General features: G+C 41.6%; 1 protein-coding gene across 1 annotated transcript; it reads left to right on the top strand.

Moving 5' to 3' along the window:
• Positions 1-5,751: 5,751 nt before the first annotated feature.
• On the top strand, positions 5,752-11,280 carry LOC124133395. The gene is made up of 3 exons (XM_046497795.2): positions 5,752-6,048; positions 8,046-8,120; positions 9,219-11,280. Exons 1-3 carry the CDS (start codon positions 5,784-5,786, stop codon positions 9,683-9,685), a joined length of 807 nt encoding a protein of 268 aa, XP_046353751.2. The 5' UTR covers positions 5,752-5,783; the 3' UTR covers positions 9,686-11,280.
• Positions 11,281-11,696: the final 416 nt, after the last annotated feature.

Here is an 11,696-nt window from a genome sequence, read left to right as displayed (position 1 = left end):
CTTCCGGTACTCGGAAAAGGAGCTGACTAAGCTAGTCATTTTTATTTTTTTTATTGCTGCTCTAAGGCCAAACTGTGCACACACATACAGGTAATAGCTGTTGAATGCTTAGTTATTTAAAAAAAAATCATAACGTTACTATAGAAGTCTATGGGAAAACATTTGGTTGTGTGTAACCTTAACAACCTTCAGTTATCTTAGGTTTCTGTAGTGTACTCATCATCAGTGCATCAAAATGCTTCCTAAACATAGGCTCGATGGTCGTTATGTAAATATACAGTAAACTACGTTTATAACGAACACGCTTATAACGAACTGGCGGATATAACTTACAGGTTTTTTGGTCCCAGCCATTTGCTGTATATATGCTGTATATATGTTTATAACGAATTACGGTTATAACGATCTAAAATTAGTGGTCCCTATAAGTTCGTTATAACCGTAGTTTACTGTAAATCAATTTTTCATTTAACAACATTTAAAGCAAAGACAACCCGGAAGCTGTAAGCAACCGTAACAATTATTACAGACACATCCTCTTTTATACATCCAGGTTACGGGCCTCCAAACTTGCCCAATGCCACATTATCGTTCCTGATTGTTATTTTGTAGTGAATATGTTAACATATTTTGTGAAATAAATTATTATTATTATTATTATTGTTATTGTTATTGTTATTATTATTATTATTATTATTATTATTATTATTATTATTATTATTATCATCATCATCATCATCATCATCATCATCATCATTATATACGATCCACGCCGTCGGGGTACGTTGACATGCCAGTCTACCCGATCCACCCGATCCATGTATGCGTCTCTTACTACCGGCATGGGTTGCTTGGGACAAATTCAAACTCAGAATCATAATGGGTCTGTTCTACCTTATCGGAGGGCTTTGGGGGTAGCTCAGTGGTTACAGCCACATGGGTACAATGTGAGAAGCCTATTTCTGGTGTCCCCCGCCGTGTAATTGGTGGGATATTGCAAAAAAGGGGCGTACAACCTAACTCACTCTCTCACTCTCATCGGCACTTGTTACACTTAAGTAAATAATAATAATTTATTTAATTATAGATTTCTAAAACGCATCTTATCCAGATAGTCATATGCTCTTTTGAAGAAGATGGTCTTGAGTGTGGACCGGAAGCTGCTGACAGACTTGAAACTTCTGACATCCTTTGGAAGCTTTTTAAACACAAGATATGTTAAAATGCTAAACGTGTTTAAACTCTCAAAATGTTTAGATCATGGTGATGTTGTGTTTAGGTGGCGTTTATACTGAGGCGACAGCTCATATCATGTGTTTTGACCCAAAACGTGTTTAGATAGATCTCATCAAATGTGTATTTCGTTTAGGATTTAAACACATTCTAAACAAGGATATTTCCAAATTTGACGCATCAGTGACAAAAAAATGACTTATACCATATGTTTACGTGTTTTTGCAAGTGAACAATTGTCTTGCCTTTGCATGTATTTGTGACAGGTGCCACCGGTAGGGCAGGACAGGCTCACCTTTTCGCGAACAGCTGGTATCATCACTGTTGAACAGTGAATCATGGACACATTATCATGATATAGTCGGAATCGTACAATGGACTCTGTTTTTAGCAGACATAACTTATGAATATGGAAAGGGTTTTGTCGCATTTATTTACATTCTAAACACGTTTACAGTTTAGCTCAGAGAAGCTCTTAAAATGGCATGCTAATTTATTTCTAATAACTTTAAACATCATTTGCCACACTAGGATCTCGGGCAGAAAAAGGTCCTAAGCAGCCTATGGTAAAAGTAGGAGGCGACTTAATGGATCAGGTGGTCGATTATTCGTCATATTGCTGGAGTATTGCTGAGTGTGACGTTAAACACACACACACACACACACACACACACACACACACACACACACACACACACACACACACACACACACACACACACACACACACACACACACACACACACACACACACACAGAGGCACACACACACACAGGCACACACACACACACACAGGCACACACACAGGCACACACACACAGGCACACACATACACAAACGAATACACAAATACACACATGCATAAACACAAACACTCACTCAAACACACAGAGACACAAACACACACACACAAACAGATACAGACACACACAAAACACACAAACACACACAGAGACTGGCACAGACAAACACACACGCACACGCAAACACACACGCACACACAAACACACACACACACGCACACACAGACACACACATACACACACATACAGGCACACACACAGAGACACACACACAGACACATACAGGCACACACACAGAGACATACATACACACACAGACACACACACAAACAGGCACACACAGACACACACACACACACATACAGGCACACACACACAAACACAGACACACACACACAGACACACACACACATATAGGCACACACACAGACACACACACATACAGGCACACACAAACACACACACACATACAGGCACACACACAAACACAGACAGACACACACATACAGGCACACACACACAAACACAGACACACACATACAGGCACACACACACAAACACAGACACACACACACATACAGGCACACACACACGAACCAAGACACACACACATACAGACACACATACATACAGGCACACACACACAAACACACACACAAATACACACACAAACACACACACACACATACAGGCACACACATACACAAACGGATGTGTATATAATATATAAAGGAACATAATTTATCAAGTGCTATCTAGGTAAAATTAGTAACCATGATACGATAACATAAGAGACAATCTACAAAAATTAACAGTTACAATATTACACAAATCAATACAAATGACTAGGGCAAGGGCTTCTACTGAAATGTCAACTTTTAAAGTTACATTGAAATATTGTATGAAAATCATTAGACATGTTAACCATGTCCGTTGTCTTTATTTTACTTGATGTTTTTGGACCGCAAGATTTTATTATATTTGCAGAACGTTCGTGACCCATGATGACTATATTGCCACACGTTTATATTGTCATAATGTGGGTCTCCTGCTCATGTTCATATGTTACTCTCTCACTCACACAAATATTATGACAACGCTTCTTAAAATTAATATAAACCTCTTGACAAATTCCAGCCTTACCAATAGATATAGGGTTGTTATAATAGCCAAGTGGTTATAAGAACATTGTCTAATTCGTATTCTGCTGAGTGAGTGAGTTGGGTTATTCCAGTTATATCGCGGCGTGTCAGCTTAATGTGGGAGGAAAGCCGAAGTGATGCAGGTCTCAGACGTTTACCACTTCGGTGAAACCCACGAGCACGAGTATGGTGCTGACGAACCTAGACACATAATCGGGGCAAATCGGGAATCGAACCCACCATCATAGGTTTCTGGCGCGCCCAAGGGACGCAACTATGCACAGCAAACTGGGCCACCCGTGCTCCCTAATCATATGAAATTAGATGACTTTCAGCTCATTTCTTAAATTATGTAGTGGACCAAATATTGTCCTTATCGATATAATTCCTTGTCCTGTTTTTAGGGATTCTCTTCAGACAGTTATTTTAACCCTATAAATATATATGAAACCTGAATCAATTTTCGGTTAAATATTATGCATTTGTCTTTGTGAATACCAGGGTTCAACCCATGCTTGCCGTAAAATACGACTATGCTTGTCGTAAGAGGCGACTAACGGGACCGGGTGGTCAGGTTCGCTAACTTGGTTGATGCATGTCATCGCATCCCAATCGATGCTCATGATGTCAATCACTAGATTGTCTGGTCCAGACTCGATTATTTACAGACCGCCGTCATACAGCTGGAATATTGGTGAGTGCGGCGTTTAACAACAAACAAACAAACAAACAAAACCAGGGTAGTAATCCCCTCATGGTGATGATGTATGAACAGCATCCGTGGTGTTGTGGATGAAGCGCCTGCTCTGAGAGCGGAGGTCGGTGGTTCGATCCCCTGGTCGCGTCTTACCGAACGACGTTAAACGTTGGTACCAATAATATCCTTCCTCTCACATATAGATAGTATCAGAAGCAATATAATGTACAGGAAGCAGCCATAAACACTAACTAAAAATAGCACAATCATTTGCCTTGCAAACCTTAATTTGGCCTTGCAGTGCTTGCACGCAGACCCGGGCTTTAATTCCTCTTGGTTAAAACGTGTACTAAGTATTGACGGTATCCCCGCTATAATATTGCGAGGATGCTAAAATAGCGTCCATAAACATCATTATCAATCGTGATTAAAAGTTGTACATTAAGGTGAGGTGAAATGGGGTTTAACGTCCAAGATTATTGCACTTATAAACCAACGTGCATGTACATGTGTGTTTGTGTGGCTGCTTGTTCTGGTCCGGACTAATGCCGATTTATAGTGCTAGCACACTGAGATACCATGCCGCAGTTTAACATGAATACCCCACTCAGACACAGTATACTGACTCCGAGCCGACCAGTCCTTGTTTTAGCCCCTTAATGCCGAGCGCCAGACAGGGTAACAACAAGTACCATCTTTTAACGTCGTTTGGTATGACGCGGTCGGGGATCGAACCCCGGACCTTCCGCTCTCCGGGCGGGCGCTCTACCACCAGGCCACGGAGGCGGTCTTGTACATTAAAACACCATCTGAGTACATATAGCCTCTATATGCGCAGGGGATTTGGGGTAGCCTAGTGGTTAAAGCGTTCGCTTGTCACGCCGAAGACCCAGGTTCGATTCCAAACATGGTAGAATGTGTGAAGCCTTTTTCTGGTGTCCCCCACCGTGATATTGCTGGAAAAGTGCTAAAAGACAATACTCACTCACTCTATATGCACACATCTCATATGCCCACTACCGTCAATATTGTGTACATCGCATTCTAATTGAACACCCGGTGTCATCACTGATTTTCACTGATCCATTCACATAATTGTCACCTCTGTTTCGCCAGATAATCGAGATCGGCGTTGACGTGGCGTTGACGTTGTATATGCCGGTCGAACGAGGTGACTAAATATACATGGGGTGACCAAGCTAGGTGACTTGGTAAATACGCATGTCATCGTGCCCCGTCGGTCGCGATGTTGCTCATAATATCAACCAACGGTTTGACTTGTCAGAACTCGAGTTTTTAAAAGCCGCCGTGTAAACATGTATATTAATGAGGGTGGCTTTAAACAACAAACAAATATTGCGACGGACATTACGTCATTGACGCTTGATCTATTCATCGAATGCGTGAGTGAGTTGGGTTTAACGCCGCTTTCAACAGTATTCCAGTTATATCGCGGCGTGTCAGCTTAATGTGGGAGAAAAGCCAGAACTGATGCAGGTCTTAGACGTGTACCATTTCTTTGAAACCCACGAGCACGGGTATGTTTCTGACAAACCTAGAAACATAATCGGGACGAACCGGGATTCGAACTCACAATCATAGGTTTCTGGTGCGCCCAAGGGACGCAACTCTGCGCAGCAAATCGCGGCGCCTTAGACAACTGGGCCACCCGTGCCCCTTTTTCGGATTCGAACCCACGATCGTTACATTAGACGACTGGCATGGCCCACTCGTGCTTCCTATATTCTTCGAAAACGATGACAAACGGTAATGGTACAATTATGCCATATCGCAAAGCAAATATACTCAAAGTGTCATGGACAACTTGTCCTCACCTATCTTAAACATGAGCTATTTTACAGACTGTATGAAGCTAAGTAAACCAGGGGATCAGTTCCGAAGTCGTCATGGCGTCTCTGGCGAGGTTTCTCACGTTCTCCCTCTTCTGTATCATCAACACGAGTGTCGCCAAGGATGTTCTGAATGCCACTGAATTGGGAACTATTATAGGCGAGACACGGTCAATGACGGAGAACCTAACCGAACGCATGGATGCAATGGCAGCGATATTTGGAGAAAGTCTGAGATTGATGAAAAGTGCAGATGTGAAAATGAGGCAAGCGATGGGGCAAAGAGGCGGGCCTGTACTCGCGGACAACAAAACAGACGCTGGTAAGACACATTTGACGAGTCATAGTTGAATAGCACCTGGATACGTAAAATAATGGGACGTATTTACATGTGACCCACCGGGTGATAGAGGAGGACAAATCATGGGTGAAAAATCATATTTTTACTTTTTATTATATTTTCAAACTACAGTATCGGCAAATAACAATCAAGATACGTGACATAAAACATTTTCCGACTAATAACTGTTTATGCCATAATTAAAGATTTTAGACATAATGTCTGATGAATTGAAAGTAGATATGCATGCTGGGAGATTTTGAAATGATGTTTTTATTCCATTACGAACTAACGAGAGAAAACTAAGTTATGTTCGTACAGTCCCCCCATGGCGATTTTTCACTGACGTAATTGACGTCAAACGTCTTTATGACGTCACAGCAAAGTTGTATCCTAGCACCCATAAGGTCCCTTGTCTCCTGGGTTACATGTTTCTAATTGAGGACTGTAATTTGGTCTGATTAAATCACACCTTTGTCTTCAGATGTCTCCTAGTGTTTTGTTTTTTAATAAATATATATGGGTTATGTAGAAAAACAAACACAAAGACAAATGCATAATATTTAACCGAAAATTGATTCAGGTTTCATATATATTTTCTATGTATTATTTCAATTTCAACATTATTCTTTCATCATTTGTTTGTCTGAATGTTGTTTAACGCGGCTTCTAGCAAAATTGCAACTCTGTCACGGCGGCCTGTTATCCTGACCAGACAAATCAGTGGTTGATACCATGAGCAACGCCCCGACCCACCCGGGTATGATGACATGCTATCAATCAAGGCATCGACCTATCCACCCGATACACCCATACGACAGACATACGTAGCTGGGGACCTCATCTAACCTGGAATCCCCTTGGCGCTTTGATTGCTCTTCGCATGTGGCCTATTGTTGGAGACGCGTTTTTGTTTATTTATTTGTTGTTTAACGTCGCATTCAGCAATATTACAACTCTATGACGGCGGTCTGTAAATAATCGAATCTGGACCAGACAGTCCACTGATTGACATCATGAGCATATATCTACGCAATTGGGATACGATGACATGCATCAACCAAGTCAGCGAGCCTGACCACTAGATCCCGTTAGTCGCCTTTTACGGTAAGCATGGGTAACTGAAGACCTATAATTCTAACCCGGATCTTCACGGACGGGCATCACGACTTCAATTGCAGAATTATGTCCCTTAGCCGGGCCAGAATTCGTTTACACGGGTTTGAATCACAAACGTCTGATTAACATCTTGTAACACCTCATAAACAGAGGAAACGTTAGGAATACGTTTTGCTCGTGATTCTGTCAGATTGGGAGCCAACTGGTCTAAGGTGCGACCACAGATTGGGAGCCAACTGGTCTAAGGTGCGACCACAGATTGGGAGCCAACTGGTCTAAGGTGCGACCACAGATTGGGAGCTAGCTGGTCTATGGTGCGACACACTTCAGTCATTGTGATATCGAATCCTAGACCATTTCCTAACAGCGACATACCCGTGCTCGTTGTAAACGTCCACGACCTGTGCTACTTTGCAGCAAATAGCTGCAACACAGCTGATGCGGTTGTAATGTAATATTTAATTGCTCACCTGCTTTCTGCACGCAAAGAATGGTACGTCTTCCCGTATATAACAACAAACATTTGGCTTGTTCTTGGAGTGCCCGACACTCAAACATGTGTTACCTTTCGTAACCTTGTTATTTCTCTAAATGCCTCGAAAAATGCCTCTGTTAACCAGCAGTGAACGGGTACCCGGTAGGAAATATGACTATTGACATTCTAGAGTCTCATATGGCAGATTAGGTTGTATACCCTCAGACTAGACCATCGTAATTACGTAGCGATTTGAAACAGACTTCATGAGATATGGCGCATCCGAAATACACACATTATTAAAGCTGACACGCCATAAAATATTTGAACGATTATTTAAAACTTACTCACTCCCTTTATTATCTTTCAATTATTATCTTCACAGTACATCCAGGCGGGGCAATCTACACACGCTGGGGGCAGCACGTGTGTCCAGAAGGATCCGATATAGCGTATACAGGTGAGGAGTGGTCCCAAGTCTTTTATTTGTCAGAAAGTGTGAGTAAGCGAGTTGGGTTCAAAGCCGCTTTTAACAGTATTCCAGTTATATCACGGCGTGTAAGCTTAATGTGGGAGGAAATCCCGAAGTGATGCAGGTCTCAGACGTTTACCACTTCGGTGAGACCCACGAGCACGGATATGGTTCTGACAAACCTAGAAACATAATCGGGACGAACCGGGATTCGAACCCACAATCATAATTTTCTGGCGTGCCCAAGGGACGCAACTCTGCACAGCGAATCGCGGCGCCTTAGACGGCTGGGCCACCCCTGTCCCCGTCAGATGAAAGAACTGCTGTTGAGATTGGCGTCTGTGACCACATTCTTCTTCTTTTTGTTGGTCACATAATCCTGTATTTGAGTATTCTATACCTTGACGAGTCATTAATCCATGCACATGGACAGAAAAACATATGAAATTGTCTTCTTTAAATAATGCTATCAGATCTGTGAGTGAGTGAGTATGGTTTTGCGCATCTTTTAGCTATATTCAAACAATTTCACCACGCAGGGACACCATAAATGGGCTTCACACATTGTACCCATGTGAGGAATCGAACCCGGGTCTTCGGCGTGACGGACGAACGCTTAAACCACAAGGCTACCCTATCGCCCCTTATCAGATCTGTAGACATTCATGTTATTATAGTGTGAGTGGAGAGCTGAGTTTATTGTCGCTTTTAACACTAATTCATTTATATCACGGCACGTGAGTCGGTGGAAACATTGAAATGATGCGATTCTAAAGAAATATAATGAGGGATTCTAGGATTCGAACCCACAATCAAAGGACGCAGCTCATTACACTGTTTCAAGTGGCTTATCCACATTTCCTTCCTGAGTATCACATAGACAATAGCTGTCTTAATAATACAGTAAACTACGGTTAAAACGAACTCAAAGGGACCACTGATTTTAGTTCGATATAACCGTAGTTCGTTTTAAGCATATATACAGCATATATACAGCAAATGACCGGGACCAAAAATATGTTCGGTATATCCATCAGTTCGTTATAAGCGTGTTCGTTATAAACGTAGTTTACTGTATCTCTACAGGTTTCGCCACTGGAGGACTTTTCGGTCACACAGGGGCAGGAACCAATGCTTTGTGCACTCATTCATCTCCACAGTTCGACAGAACCTTCTACAGAAACACGACCAACCACAACTACTTGTACGGAGCAGAGTATGAAGAGATCTGGAAAACAAGTCTTGCCGACCAAGATGCACCATGCGTTGTGTGCCGAAGTGTCACTCGAACAACCGCCATCTTGGTTCCCGGACGACACGAGTGCATGACAGGTTGGAACACAGAGTACTATGGTTTCTTGGTCGGCACGAAACACGATGATGCAGGGAACAGCGATTACATCTGTCTTGATTCAGATCCAGAGTCCATAGAAGGCGGGTATCAGGACCATAACGGCCATTGGTTGTTTAACGTTGTGTTCAGCTGTGGAGCCCTTCCGTGTCCTCCATACAAGAACAATTACTTTGTTCCCTGTGCTCTCTGCACAAAATAAAAGTTTGATAAACAAGTTACTGCAAGATAATACTGCAGAATAAAATTAATTCTGCCATGTATTTCTGCAGGAAAAAATAATTTTGACAGTTGTTTCTGCAGAAAAAACAATTCTGCCAGTTTTTTTCTGCAGAAAAAAAAAATCTGCCAGAATTTTCTGCAGTAATGCAATTTTAAGCCAATTTTTGAGCTTATGAACATGTGAACACACTTGGACACATTATTATTATTATATTATTGGATTCGTCTCCTCGAGATCTTTCCAGTGATATAAAATATGTTTTTGTAGCTCGCTTCCTTCTGTGTGGTCAAGTTCGGACCGCTGGCCATTCCGTAGTTGTCCCGACCTGCCTTAGGCAAGTTTATTTTATATTCTGCAAGGTGGCTTGTTGGGATGGTCTTCCTGTCACTGCTTCTAGACATGCTAAGGCGGTACCGGACACTATTTTCATGATATCTAGCATGTCAAGCAAACGAGGCAAATTTTGACGAATAACTATTTTTCAATATTTTCCCATTGTTTTTATAAGTCCCATTTCCCTACTCCTACATTATCAAATGTGAGGTTCAGGCAGATTTCGACACACAGTTACAGAGGTTTTATTGTCACCATTCAACGGAATTAGTGTCTTACCTACTCACAAGGTTTTAAAAATGAAGTAGAAAACACGATTTTTTCAATGTTTTTACTGAGAATTAGAGTAACAAATAAATTAAATAAATGTTTGACAAATTCAGATAACCGAACATAAAACCTATAACCAAAGACATAATTTGGATAGTTGAATGACTAAATAGAAATGTTACAGCCAATTTTGTCAAATTATGCATTTTCCCTTCAAATTATGCAATTTTGAGCCCCTGAAAATTCATGCACACATTTGCAAGTTTGCTACCCAATGGAAACTGTGAAAAGATACCTCCTTTATTCCAAAGAAAAGGTTTAAGGTATACAGGAAAATGTGGGAACGAAAATCTTGTTTTTCATCCTTGGCCAAGTGACTACTAAGGTGCTATTCCACTGTGACGTTACTCTGCAGTCTATACAGTGTAAATAACCAATATGTTGAAGAATTATGTTAAAGCTGTAGTCTAAACAAAAGCAACGGAAATAAAATTGTTTCAAATAATCAGAATGTCTATTATCTGTCATTACTAATCGTTTACTAAGTAAACCCGTGCTAGCCAGTTGCCGTGACCGGACCACCGAGTTCTGAATGTAGGGTGATAGCTCAGTTCAGAAACTGTTCATCTTATTATCATACCATCTTGAAGAATTTCTGCATACCGTATACACATCTCTGATACATGATTTGCTTGTGTGGGATGGTCCTGTCCATTAACCATACTTATTATGACTTGAGGAAAGCACGAATCTATTTGATCAATCACAGGACATGAGGCATATGCATCTGATTCATTCATTCCCACGGCATTACACAATGTAGACGTACAGTTCAAAATATGTATTAATGTATGTGGAGCAGAAGCTACTAACCCCATTAGAAATTACATGTAGTACCAAGCGCGAAGGGCCCCGTTCCACAAGTGATCGTAGCGCAACGACAGTCGTAAGTCTATGTTAAAATATGGGAGTTACAGTTTGGATGTATGTTGTTTTACGCCGCACTCAGCAATATTCCAGCTATATGACGGCGGTCTGTAGATAATCGAGTCTGGACCAGACAATCCAGTGATTGATATCTTGAGCATCGATCCACACAATTGAGATCGATGACATGCATTAACCAAGTCAGCGAGCCTGACCACCCGATCCCGTTGGTCGCCTCTTACGACAAGCATGGCCGCCTTTTCATGGGTTGCTGAAAACCTATTCTACCCCGGATCCCAACGGGTGATGAGAGTTACTATAACTTTAGAGCTACAATAGCTTTGTAGAACGGACCCAAGGAAGGTATGCTAGATGTATGAGGTCACTTAATGCATGCGGTGGGGTATGCTGTGTTGATTAAAAATAATTTGAATATCCTCTGGTAACATGTTGTTTTTAT

The sequence above is a fragment of the Haliotis rufescens genome, unplaced genomic scaffold (genome assembly GCF_023055435.1).
Source record: "Haliotis rufescens isolate VD_foot unplaced genomic scaffold, xgHalRufe1.0.p SCAF_21, whole genome shotgun sequence".
Lineage (NCBI taxonomy): Eukaryota > Metazoa > Mollusca > Gastropoda > Lepetellida > Haliotidae > Haliotis > Haliotis rufescens.
The sequence above is the reverse complement of the archived record's forward strand: the minus strand, read 5'-3'. Positions and strand labels throughout refer to the sequence as shown.

What these genes read in the sequence shown, in the direction of transcription:
- LOC124133395 (XM_046497795.2), top strand. Translation starts at nt 5,784, where the DNA reads ATGGCGTCTCTGGCGAGGTTTCTCACGTTCTCCCTCTTCTGTATCATC. An exon ending in GGACAACAAAACAGACGCTG is followed by an intron (nt 6,049 to 8,045) that starts GTAAGACACATT and finishes TTATCTTCACAG; the next exon opens with TACATCCAGGCGGGGCAATC. An exon ending in ATCCGATATAGCGTATACAG is followed by an intron (nt 8,121 to 9,218) that starts GTGAGGAGTGGT and finishes GTATCTCTACAG; the next exon opens with GTTTCGCCACTGGAGGACTT.